Source organism: Rhinolophus sinicus, chromosome 18, assembly GCF_057876585.1.
Source record: "Rhinolophus sinicus isolate RSI-liver-muscle chromosome 18, RSI-T2T, whole genome shotgun sequence".
NCBI lineage: Eukaryota > Metazoa > Chordata > Mammalia > Chiroptera > Rhinolophidae > Rhinolophus > Rhinolophus sinicus.
Genome location: NC_142518.1, coordinates 40,606,994 through 40,620,406, shown reverse-complemented (window position 1 = coordinate 40,620,406; position 13,413 = coordinate 40,606,994). Strand labels below are relative to the sequence as shown.

Here is a 13,413-nt window from a genome sequence, read left to right as displayed (position 1 = left end):
CACCTCATGCTTCTTTCTTGTCCACTTCAGGAGCAGATGAAGGCAAAGCGGAAAGAGGCAGAGCTACGTCAGGTGCAGTCTCAGGCCCATGGACTGCAGATGCGGCTCAAGTACTCCCAGAGTGACCTAGAACAGACCAAGACACGACATCTAGCCCTGAATCTGCAGGTGGGGTCTGACCTTCAGCCCTGTTTCCTAAAGGCCGTCCTCCCATTCCTGGCCTCAGTTTCCCTGGGGCGCGGGCACTTGTCCAACTTCCCTCTCTCCTCCCAGGCTGCTGCAGGGAACCAAGCATGGCATAGAATCAGCCAGGCTTTCAGATCTTGACTTTCTATGATGTTAGGCAAACTACTTAACCTCTCAGTGTTAGTTTTTTCATTGTTATCTGTAAAATGGGAATTAGAATACTATGTGCTTTATAGGGTCATTGTGAAGATTGAATCAGTTAATGCATGTAAAGTGTTTAGACTGATTCCTTGTACCCAATCAGTACTTAATAAACATTAGATGCTATTATTGGCATAATTCATTCACTTAATAGATATTTGAGCTTCTCCTAAAAATGAATTGAAAGTGAGCTACAGGCGTTTCAGTGGGACTCTTCCATGTACGTGAATGTGTTTGATCATGAGGTGCTTCCCCAGACCGCCCTGGGGTGTTATGTAATATGTAGTACATATATTGTTTTGCCTTTTTCTCAAATCAAAAAGTCTGTCCAAGTGTCTGTCCTAAAACACATCTGGCCGCAAGGGTTATAGATAAGGGAGCGTGTACCTGTAAGTAATCACATTTACTGTGTGCCCAGCCCTGTTGACGGAAGCAGGCCGGCTGGAGGCCAGGGAGGAGGCTGTGTGCTGGTTCAAGTGAGAAATGACGGAGGCTTGACTGGTACTAAGGCACGTTGTCTCATTGTGTGGAGAGCTGGCCTTTCCTGTCCCCCATGGGGACAGTGCACTTGGGGTGGCTCTTTTCCTCCAAGGAGCCTGGTTTCTTTTTGCCCTCTCAACCCTGTTTCCTGCAGGAAAAGTCCAAGCTGGAGAGTGAGCTAGCCAACTTTGGGCCTCGCATCAATGACATCAAGAGGATCATCCAGAGCCGCGAGAGGGAAATGAAAGACTTGAAGGAGAAGATGAACCAGGTTGGTGGGGGGATGAGCCAGGCCAGCATGTGCATCAGGGCAGAACCGGGGCTGGAAGCAGCCCTCTGACCCAAAGGGCCGCTTCCCATCCTTTGCTTCTCCTCTCAGGTAGAGGATGAGGTGTTTGAAGAGTTTTGTCGGGAGATTGGTGTGCGCAACATCCGGGAGTTTGAGGAAGAGAAGGTGAAGCGGCAGAATGAAATCGCCAAGAAGCGGTAGGTGGAAGTGTGGGTAGAAGAGGAGACTGGGATGCCTTTGAGCCCTCAGCCTGATGTCGGAGGAAGTCAGATGCCATCATAAGGCAGGGAGCAGCTCCTAGAACAGTGGGCATTTGTTGTAGGTCAGCCTTATAGAACAGGGACAGTGGGGAGGCAGTGTCACATAGTCTGATAGTCTGGTGGTTAAGAGTGCCAGCTTTAAATGTGGTTTACCTGGGTTAAAATCCCAGCGTCACAACTCATTGTCTTGGGCAGTGACTTGATCTCTCTGAGCCCCAGTTTGCTTATCTATAAAATGTCTCATGGCATTGTTGGGTAGATCACATGGAATAATTCTTGTAAAGTGTTTAGCATAATACTTCGCACCTACTAAACCTACTAAGAGCAATGACTATTGGCTTTTATTATTATCGTTATCCTGATGGACAATGCAAGGGAGGAGGAACAAAGTTCTAGGTTGGAAGGCTAGTAAGAACAAAACAGTAGTTTCTCCTCTCTTCCACCCTTTAGTTTATTCATTCGTTCATCAAACCTTTGAGAACCTGTGTTGTGCCAGACTGTCCTGTGCTAGGTATCGGAAGGGGCCCGGAGGTGGGGATGCGACGTAGTCTCCCTGACACGTCGTCCCCTGGACCCTGACCATAGTCGGCAGTTCATCCAGCGCATCGCCCATACAGAAGCTATTCATTGCTTTTCTACCCCCAAGCCAAGCTCAAGAGATACAGAATTGAATTAAGAGACTATCCTTGCGCGCAAGGAGTTGAGTCATGGAGCGGGGCGAGACAAACAAGTAGATCAGCAATTTCAGAACTTTGTGATTGATGCTGTACCTGAGATATAAGATACAGAGGAGATGGTCAAGGAACTGCAAATCAATAAGAGGAAAAATGAAAACTAGAGACCAAATAGAAAACTGGACAGAGGATGTAGGTAACATTTCGTGGAAAGAGAAGCTTGAATTGCGAATTGATGTTCAGCCTCATTCCTAATCAGAAAGAATAAGTCTACATAAGCCCTGTGACTTAGCAAAGCCACTCCTGGGTATCCCAGGGAGTCTTGCCACAGGGTCACAGAGGGACACATTTAGGGTTGTTTATCTTGGCATAATTTGTGATAGTAGGATGTTGGCAATGTAGATAACCATCACTGAAGGGGAAGTATAAGTTAAATGTGATGAATATACAGACTGGAATAGTTCAAAGCAAGAACTAGATTTGCAGGCAGTACCATGGATAAATATGACATCGTGCATTTGTGTAAATTTAAAAACAAAAGGACATTTTAAAAGGATATGCATTTGTAAGGCTATATACATATGTATGTACCGGGGGGCCAAAAAAATGTACACATTTTAAAAGATGTTATCTATGTATTACTTTTCGAAGTTGAATTACACTAGCAATGTGTAGTATGATGTTTGCTCAAAAGATGGCGTTAATCAAATGAATGCTAGCGGCATTCATTGTATTACAATTTTAACAGTTTTTTCCTTTCTTAAAACGTATACATTTTTTTGGGCACCCCATGTGTGTGCGCGTGCGCGCGCGCACATGTATGTGTGTATGTCACTTTGGAGTACATGTTCACCGTAAGGAAGATAATGGGAATGAAAATCGGGGATTGAATCAGAGGAGACAAAGGAAGGGTCTTGCACAGATAGCAATCAAGTGTATTATGAACTGTGAGATGTGATTAATTCAACTGGGCCAAAAAGGGAGGAACCCAACAAAGTGTAATAGAAACGAAGAACCTGCTTACCGCCTTCAGAAACGGTTTTACAGAATGAGGAATGAGGAACAGGAGACCTGTAGAATGAATAGGCTTTAGCCAGCCAGGCAGCAGGACAGCATGCTCAGAGGTGTGAGAGACCGTGCCTTGTTCTGGAAACTAAATAGTTTTGAATATCTGGAGCATAAAAATGGGGTCAGGTGGAAGGTGGGGGTGGTGGAGAGGTCAGCAGGGGTCAGATCACAGAGGGCTTTATGAGTCATGCTAAGGAGATTGGACTTAAAATTGCATAGCTCAGAATTATAGAGTTAATTACATTCCATTTGGATTATAGTGACTAATAGGTTTAAACTGCTGGCAGGACATCTGGCAGCATCTGTCACACGATATTGTGGGGAGGGGGCAGTTGGAAGTTAGCCCTGCCTGGTCTTACTAATATTTGTATGCTGGTTACATGCTATTTGAGTTTCTGAAGAGATGGGGAGGAGGGCAATAGCAGGCATCTTGTATTTTCTCCATGGTTTTTACTACTCAAGCTCAGCCCCTTAGAAGTTCTGGAATCTTGGGGTGAGGGTGTGCATGTGAGGGTGGTAGTTGGAAAGAGTCAATATGAGTGAAATACCTGGTAATAATGATGGTAACTAAAATTTATTGAGTACTTACTATGTGCAAGGGCTAGTTCTAAGGACATCATACATATTAACTTGTTTCGAAAATCTCCCGGTAACTCCGAGGTAAGTACTACAGGTGAAGAAACAGGCATGGAGACGATAACTAACTTGCCCAAGAGTACACTACTATTAAAGGTGGCAGCGTTGGGATACCAATCTGTATATCCCACCACATTATATTGCACTGATGCCATAGAAGGAGCCTGGGTTTGGTGTTAGACTGGGTTCCAATCTCACATTTGCCGTTTACTAGCTCCGTGACTTTGGGCAAAGTCTTTTACCTCTTGGCCCAAGTTTCCTCATTTGTAAAGTTAGAATAACAATGCCTACTTGTAGAGCTGTTGATTAGAGGATTAGAGGTAATGTATGTAAAGTACACAAGCTTAATAAGTTTTATTAATAAAAATAAATTATAGCTGGTGGGTTCATGTGGACCTTTTTGTGCTTCCATGTAGGAAGTTGCGGGGGCGGGGGGCAGTGTGCTCTGGAGTCCTCCAGTGTTTAAAGAGGGATTAATGATTAATGGATTTTGGCTCAATCTCCCATGCTTTGTGCCATTCCCACAACGCTAGGCTGAGGAACTTAGTTCTCCAACTTCATGGGAAGGTTTTATATGGATATGGGTGGATGAGCTGAGTGGTGACTGATATTCAGCAGTAATCCTGGGCCCCTGTGCCCTGGGCCTAGTTCTCCTTTCTCCCCACAGTTTGGAGTTTGAGAATCAGAAGACTCGCTTGGGCATCCAGTTGGATTTTGAAAAGAACCAACTGAAGGAGGACCAGGATAAAGTACACATGTGGGAACAGACAGTGAAAAAGGATGAAAATGAGATAGAAAAGCTCAAGAAGGTAAGGAACGAGAGCATGAAAAGACAGACTAAAAACTGCGAGAAAAATTAGAAGAGATATACTAGAAGGATAATATCCATAATTTATAAAGCTCTAATGGAAATAAGAAAAACACCAAGATCTAAATAGGAAAAAAGGGAATATGAGGCAGTTCAAGAAGAGATTCAAATAGCCCATAAACACATATAATTTTCTTGCTAGAAATCAGAGAAATGCAAAGTAAAACAACAATCAGATGTAATTTGTTTCCTATCACATTACTCAAGATTTTTTTAAAAGGATAAGGCTTAATACTGGCCATGGCGCATAAGACCAGCATTCTTAGGCCATATGGCACCATGTATCAAGACTTCCGGCTCTTTCCGTCTCTGGCTGCCGAAATGAGAGGCACTGTCGCCATGCCCGCGCATCTGCAATGGATGGTCCTGCGCAACTGCTCCAACTTCCTTATCAAAAGGAACAAGCAGCATCGAGCCCAATAATCTGAAGGCCCGCACCTCATGCTACAACAGGCTGCCTGACGGTGAGCCTGGAGCCAGCAGCCAATGGCAAAGGTATGGTGGTCATCATGAAGCAGAGAGCCGGCCACCTCGTACGTGTGGACCTCCATCAGCTAGAATACCTAGGCCCCCTTCAGCAGCATCCGGCAGATGATCCGCAAGAACAAGTACCGCCCAGACCTGTGCGTGGCTGCCATCGGCAGAGCCAGCGCCATCCTGCGCAGCCAGGAGCCCGTGTCACTGAAGAGGAAGCCGGCCCACCCCACCAAGAGCTCCTGAGCACCTACCCCCGAAAGCAATAAAGCATAAAGTGTCAGACTACTTTCTCCAACCAAAAAAAAAAAAAAGTCTTTTGAATGTTGATCCCCTCTAACTCAGTAATACCTGAGCAAATCCAAAATGCTGGCACAGCTTTGTGCACACAGAGGCTGATGTTTGTTACAAGCATTTGTAGTTCCATTGGGAAACTATCCAGTGTCCCCTGGGAATTAGGAATTTAGCAAATTATGCTACATTCATACAAGTATTGTGTAGTTTAATGGTCTTCAAATTTTAGTAATACACTAAAGGTAATACACTTTTAAAGGAAAAATATTCCCAAGATCTCTAGTGTTGGCTTAAAAAATCCTTAATGCTGCTTAAATATACATACAAACATACATACTTGGAACACTTAACCAGAAAGCCAAGACAGAGTTACAAATTGAATTTTATAATTAACCACGTTAATTCAGTGCAACAGATGATGGTGTTTTGCTGAAAGCGAGTCCCTTTTCACAGTGCGCCTGTGCTGCTAACTGCCACGGCTAAGTTCCTTTGAGTTGAGCGTGCCTGTGCCACCGGTTATGGCCTGGTGACTCACTTCCTACACCCCTTCTCTTTACATTTCTATGAAATCTTTGCTCCTCACAGCATCCCCTCCTAAGGTGATTTGGCCTCACTTGGTCTGAACGTATCATGGCTTCTTTGTCTGCCTATGTTGTTGTTGGTTTGTGTGTGTGTGGGTTTTTTTGTTTGTTCATTAAACCCCAATGATTAAAACAGTCCTTTTTGGTGTCATCGGAATCGTAAATGCAGATGCAGATTGGGCACTAAAATCTGGGGCAGAATGAGGTGGACATCTAGGTGATCCAGAAGTATATATTTCTATGACTTTTTGACTTTTTAAATCATTTTAAACATAGCAGAAAGTTGCTAGTAGAATAGTACAGAGAAGTCCCATTTACCCATCACCAAGCTTCATCCGTCATTAACACGTTGCTATATTTGCTTTTGCACATTTCTGTATGCATATTTTTATGAGCCATTTGAGAGTTGCCGACACATCCCCTTTATGTGACTTGAAAATCAAAATGAAAACAAAACATTCTCCTTTTAAATAGTCAGAACATTGTAAGTAAGACAACAGTCCCCTTTTACCACTCTCAATCCCAGTCCACTTGCTCTTCCAGGGGCTAACCCATGGAGTGTGTATTCTGCTACACCTGCAGGTATTTACTTAGGTACTTGTACATTCATGTATGTGTACTCGTAGGAAATACACCATATTGTTTGTGGGTTTAAAAAAAAACAATGTTGTTGTATAGCTCAAGACAGTAGTTTTGATGTGGAAAAGATGCTGAAGTGTAACATTAAGTCACAATATCAAGTTTTTATTACAACCTAGTCTTAACTGTAGAACGATCTATAAGTAATGCTGGGAGGAAATAGGCTACAATGTTAATTGGTTATCTCTGGCTGGTAGGATTATGAGTGATCCCCCCCCCCCCCCCCCCCCGCTTAATACTTTTTTCTATACTTTGAACTTTTCTATAGCAGGCAACTGGTAAAATGGGGTGTTTGAGAGAGGGCAACCAGATCATTTAGAATAAGATTAAAAGAAGCTTGAGGGGTGATGCGAGTTTGTGAAAACAGAGCTCATTGAAGAGAGGCTCCAACAAAGTGCCTGGTATAAAGGGTGGGAGTGAGGGGAGAAGGTCCTAAGGTGAGATAAGGAAAGCCTTCACCTCTTGTCCTGTTTCCGCTGCTGGGACCAGGAGGAGCAAAGACACATGAAGATCATAGATGAGACCATGGCCCAGTTACAAGATCTGAAGAATCAGCACTTAGCCAAGAAGTCGGAGGTGAATGACAAGAATCACGAGATGGAGGAGATTCGTAAGAAACTGGGGGGCGCCAACAAGTGAGTGGGTTCAGGCCTGGGGTTGGGGCAAGTAGGTTGAGCAGACAGCCTGCTGGATTTGGGTCTCACTTATCTCCCTGGATCTTCTTAGGGAAATGACCCATTTACAGAAAGAGGTGACAGCCATTGAGACCAAACTTGAACAGAAGCGCAGTGACCGCCACAACCTGCTACAGGCCTGCAAGATGCAGGACATCAAGTTGCCACTGTCTAAGGGCACCATGGACGATATTAGTCAGGAAGAGGTGAGTATCATGGCGGGTGCACGTGGCTGTTGGTGGGAGTGGGCTGCGAACAACATTAACCAGGGACAGGATGAAAGTGTGAAAGTGGCCTGGGAGAGAGAGAGAAGGATGGGGTCAGGCATGGAGAGGGACAGTAGGGATGGTGGGGTGAGGCTGTGAGGGCCAGTGAAGTGCAAGGTGGCAGTGTGGCTGTGAGAGGGAAGTGGCGTGGGGAGAACTGTATGTCAGTAGGTGCTGTGGGAAGTAAGCCCGGAGAAGATGAAAGCAACCACTAACCTTAGGGACTTGAGCTCAGTTAGCTCCAGCAGGTGGTGGATGTTGGTAGGAGCAGGAATTGAGGGACAGCCAAGAGCAAAGCAGGACGGAAGCTGGAGGACCCAAGGAACGATACAGCTCAGCTGCAGTGAGGGAGGTTGGCCAGGAGAGGGTTGGGTAAGGGACGTCAGCAATGCAGAGGTGACGAAGCTTTGTTACAGGAAAGGGAGGGACACCAGCTGATAGAGGAGCCAAGGCATTTTATCCACTGGAAGTGAAGATTAGTAGCAAGGCGGGGGAGAATGTTCCCTGAGAGGAGGTTTGCGTAGATCTTGTCTTCCACCTGGACGTGTATCTCAGTCCCACATGTCCTTTTCCCGGCCCCCTCCCCAAATACCATTTGAGTCTAATTTAAATTGCAAAATATTTTGAACACCAGAAATGTGCCAGGCCTCATGGTAGCACATGACATAATGATGACTCCTAAGTCAAATCCAAACTGCCAGGCAGGCGTTGTCCCATGTTACAGATGAGCGAACTCCGATCTGATAGCACGGCTTGCCCAAGGTCACACACAGACAGTGGTAGAGCCCAATTTTGAACTCAGGTCTTTCTGCCTTCAAAGTTGCTGTCCTTCCATCAGTTCTTTCAAAGCAGGTGCTTTCTCAGTCATTGAAGGCTGCAAGGGAGCCCCCCAGCCACTTCTAGAGGGCCTGGGGGCTCCCTTGTAGCCAGTCTGCTCCACTCTATTCCCTTTTGCCTTTGTAGGGTAGCTCCCAGGGGGAGGATTCAGTGAGTGGTTCCCAGCGAACTTCCAGTATCTATGCACGAGAGGCCCTCATCGAGATTGACTACGGTGACCTGTGTGAGGATCTGAAGGTGAGGATCGGCCTCAGGACGGGAAGTTGGGGGTAGGGACACCTTCTCAGCTGTCCACAGAGAGGGTCAGCCCATCTGGGGGCCCCCTCTGGAGACTAGGGATGAAAATGGGGCAAGCTAGCAAGAGAGAGAGGGTCGAGTTGCAATCCACACTCCCACATGCACCCACAGCCCGGCGCATATTCTCCCACATCCCCAGTTGCCCCCGTTCCCTGCCTGCTGCCCATCTTGCGCTTCTGCGCATGTACACATCTCAGCCCAGATACACATGCACGGGACAGGCTCCTGTACAGTGAACAGCTAGGCCTCGGTTCCTGAGTGCTCTCTCCTAGGCACTCTTTCCTTCTCACTTGGCTCTCTCTCATCCTGGATCTTTCTTTCCCTCCCCGGCCTTCAGCTGCCATCGCTATGCTGGGTCCCACACGTACCTCAGACGCCAGCCCTCCCCACACCTGACCTTTGTCTTCAGTGCCAGGCACGGGTTCAAACCAGAAATCTGAGCCTTGCTCTTGCCTCCCTCTCTCACTTTGCATATTCAGTGTACCAAGCCCTTTCCATTCTGCCTCCTAAATATCTAGTCACCTTTTTTCTGTTTCCACTGTCTCTCTAGCACAGGCTACTTTCACCTCTCACATGGACTGCTGCGGGAGACTCCTAAATAGTTTCTGATGCTTTTCAATCCATTATTATAGCCAGGAAACTTGATTTTTTTAAAAGCTTTTTGTTATGGAAATTTTCAAACATGCACAGAAGTAGAGAGAATGATATAATGAACCCCAGGTACCCATCCCCCAGCTTCAACAATTAGCAACATATGGTCACTCTCATTTTGTATACCCTTCCCCCTCCCCATTGGCCTATTTTAAGCCAAATTCCAGGTATTGTTCCATTCATAGGACTCTTTTAAAAAATGTAACCACAGTATCACACCAAAATAATTTTAACTACAACTCTGTAATACCTGTAAATGTTTAGATTTCCATGAACGTCTCACAAATAGGTTTTTTTTCCCAGTTTGTTTATATCAGGATTCAAATGAGGTCCATATGTTAAAATTGGTGTCTTCTAGTCTAACATTTTCTTATCTCTTTTTATTTTTTTCTTCCTATTTATGAAAGAAACTGAGTCATTGGACCTGCACAATTTCCTACATTCTGAATTTAGCTGATGATGTCCCATGATGTCATTTAACATGTTCTTCCATCCCCTGTATTTCCTGTAAACTGATAGTTAAATTGAGGGTTTGATTGCATTTGGGTTCATTTTGTATTTTTGGCAAGAATATATCATAGGTGGTGCTGTGTACTCGTCCTTCTGTATCGTATCAGTAGACGCTGAATGTCAGTTCTCTCTCTGTGTGATGATAAGATTGATCAGTGTTCAACATTGCTTATGAAATATTCTTGCCAAAACCTCAAACAAGGATCTGATCAAGCCTTTATATCCACCAATTATATGAAACACTGGTACCAGAGGAACATGTTTAATGAAAGCCCAGGGATGCATTTAGCCAAATCCAGACTTTGGGAAACTAAAGGACAAAAGACCTGGTCTCTTCCATAAATAAATGGGAAGAAAGAAAATAAATAGAGAGGAAGAACTTTTATAGACGATAGGAGACAAATGAACTAATTGGAATATATGGTTCTCCCTTGAATCCATTGTAAAGAAAAGAGAGGAAGGGGAACTTATAGATTAAATGAGATTTAAGAGACGTGTCAGCCAATCGCAATGTGTATACCTTATTTAGAACTTGCCTTGAAAAACGTGTAAAAATATTTTTTATAAAACAGGATGATTTGAACACTGACCAGATAATCTATGATGTTCATGAATTGCTATTAATATTTTTAGGTGAGTTAATGGTATTGGGTTTTATTTTTAAACCATCCTGTCATTTTTTTTTCTTTAAAAGTTTATTGGGGTGACAATTGTTAGTAAAGTTACATAGATTTCAGGTGTACATTTCTGTAATACATCATCTATGTATCACATTGTCTGTTCACCACCCAGAGTCAGTTCTCTTTCCATCACCATATATTAGATCCAGTTTACCCTCTTCTAGAGCACTGCACCCCCCGTCCCCCTTACTCTCTGGTAACCACTAAACTATTGTCTGTGTCTATGAGTTTTTGTTTCTCATTTGTTTGTCTTGTTCTTTTGTTGTTTTTGGTTCATATACCACATATCAGTGAAATCATATGGTTCTCTGCTTTTTCTGTCTTAGCATCATACTCTCAAGATCCATCCATGTTACAAATGTTCCTATATCATCTTTTCTTACAGCCGAATAGTATTCCATTGTGTATATATACCACCACTTCTTCATCCATTCATCTATCGAAGGACATTTTGGTGGTTTCCATGTCTTGGCTACCGTAAACAAACCTGCAGTGAACATTGGAGTGCACATGTCTTTATGGATAAATGTTTTCAGATCTTTTTGGTAGATACCTAGGAGTGGGATTGCTGGGTCATACAGTAATTCTGTTTGTAATTTTTTGAGGAACCTCCACACTGCTTTCCATAGCGGCTGCACCAATCTGCATTCCCACCAACAGTGTATGAGGGTTCCTTTTTCTCCACAGCCTCTCCAACACTTGTTACTATTTGTCTCATTGACGATAGCCATTCTAACTGGGGTGAGGTGATATCTCATTGTGGTTTTGATTTGCATTTCTCTGATGATTAGTGATGTTGAGCATTTTTTCATATGTCTATTTGCCATTTGTATGTCCTCTTTGGAGAAATGTCTCTTCAGGTCGTCTGCCCATTTTTTAATTGGGTTGCTTGTTTTCTTGTTGTTGAGTTGCATGAGTTCCTTGTATATTTTGGATATTAGCCCCTTATCGGAGGCACTGTTTGCAAAAATCTTCTTCCATTCAGTTGGTTGCCTCTGTTTTGTCAATAGTTTCTTTTGCTGTGAAGAAGCTTTTAAGTTTGATACAGTCCCATTCATTTATTTTAGCTTTTACTTCCCTTGCCTTTGGAGACAAATTCATAAAAGGCTCTTTGAACCCAAGGTCCATAAGTTTACTACCTGCGTTTTCTTCTATGTAGTTTATTGTGTCAGGTCTTATGCTTTGGTCTTTGATCCATTTTGAATTAACTTTGGTACATGGTGACAGATAGCAGTCCAGTTTCATTCTTTTGCACGTGGCTATCCAATTCTCCCAGCACCATTTATTGAACAGGCTGTCTTTTCTCCATTGTATGTTTTTTGCTTCTTTGTCAAAAGCTGTCTGTCCATATTTATGTGGATTTATTTCTGGGTTCTCAATTCTATTCCGTTGATCTAGCCTGTCTTTTACAACAGTGGTTCTCAGTGGAGGTGGGGTGGATTTTGCATCCCTCGGGACATTTGGTAATGTCTGGAGATACTCTTGTTACACCCACTTGTCACAGCTGGGCCACAGGTACTACTGGCATCTAGTGGGGAGACACCGGGGATGCTGCAAAATACCGTGCGGTGCACAGAGGCCCCCACAGCAGCGAGTCATCTTGCCCAGTGTCAGTAGTGCTGAGATTCAGAAACCCTGTTTTAAAGATTCATACTGAAGTATTTATGGATGAAATATGTCTGAGATTGGTTTTAACAGACTTGAATATAGAAAGGAATTGGTTATAGATGGAAGAGTATTTGCCATGAGTTGATGACTATTAAAGCTGGGTAATAGGTGCATGGGAGATCATTACATCCTCTGCATTTTTGTATATGTTTGAAAATTTACGTAATGTAAAGTTAAAAGAAAAGCAATCACGACCTCTAGTTTCAGGTGCTGTTAGCCCCGTCGATTTTGATGAAGTTCCCTGTCAGCCTTTCACGAGTTGGTTTTAGCAGCTCTTAATGATCATTGCCTAGGTCCCTTAATGGTTTCAAAATGGTAATTTTCTAATGCTTTCACTCCTCCTCCACTTAGTAATTGGATATTTAAAAAGAACTTGCTCACAGCAACTGTTTAGTTCCCTTGAAATACAGTTCCTATAGAGAAGGTAGGGTATTTTATTCTTTTCCTTTATTTACCAGCTTTTAGAATGAGTTGGTTGTCATTGTAATCTTTGAAGGTGACCAGCGAGGTTTTTAAATTTGTTGTTATTATAAGCATAAGTGTGTAAACGTATTTTGATCTGTTTCAGTCTTTTGGAGTCATTTTCCTTTTTTTTTTTTTTAAAGATTTTATTGGGGAAGGGGAACAGGACTTTATTGGAGAACAGTGTGTACTTCCAGGATTTTTCCACGTCAAGTCGTTGTCCTTTCAGTCTTAGTTGTGGAGGGCGCAGCTCAGCTCCGGGACCAGTTGCCATTACTAGTTTCAGGGGGCGCAGCCCACCATCCCTTGCGGGAGTCGAACCGGCAACCTTGTGGTTGAGAGCCGGCCCTCTAACCAACTGAGCAATGCGGGCATTTTCCTTTTTGATATTTAAATTGTCTCTTCCTTGGCCATTGGGAACCACTTCAACTTGATGTTTGTTTTTGTTATTTTTAGATTTTTATTGTGGAAAATTTCATACGTAAAAGTAAAATATGCTATCTCATGTTGCCAGCACCAGTTTCAATAGTGATCAGCTCATAGCCAAACTTGTTTTTACGTGCACCCCTGTACTCTCCACCCTCCCTTCCCATCCCTAGGTTATTTAAAAATAAATTCTGGACATCATGTCATTTCATTTGTAAATATCTCAGACTGTATCTCTAAAAGAGATAATTCTATAAAAAATTTAGAATCATTTTCATACCTCAAAAATCAA

At 43.5% G+C, this 13,413-nt stretch overlaps 1 protein-coding gene across 2 annotated transcripts in view; it reads left to right on the top strand.

Annotated features, from left to right (window-relative positions):
• The window catches only part of SMC1A (structural maintenance of chromosomes 1A), a 37,093-nt gene that overhangs the window by 12,511 nt on the left and 11,169 nt on the right, over positions 1–13,413 (top strand). For both annotated transcript variants that reach the window (XM_019718922.3, XM_019718920.3), the window contains 7 exons: positions 31–168; positions 1,022–1,138; positions 1,247–1,353; positions 4,462–4,603; positions 7,140–7,285; positions 7,377–7,530; positions 8,554–8,664. In XM_019718922.3, the coding sequence (XP_019574481.1) occupies positions 31–168; positions 1,022–1,138; positions 1,247–1,353; positions 4,462–4,603; positions 7,140–7,285; positions 7,377–7,530; positions 8,554–8,664 (915 nt within the window). The remainder of the gene's footprint in view (positions 1–30; positions 169–1,021; positions 1,139–1,246; positions 1,354–4,461; positions 4,604–7,139; positions 7,286–7,376; positions 7,531–8,553; positions 8,665–13,413) is intronic.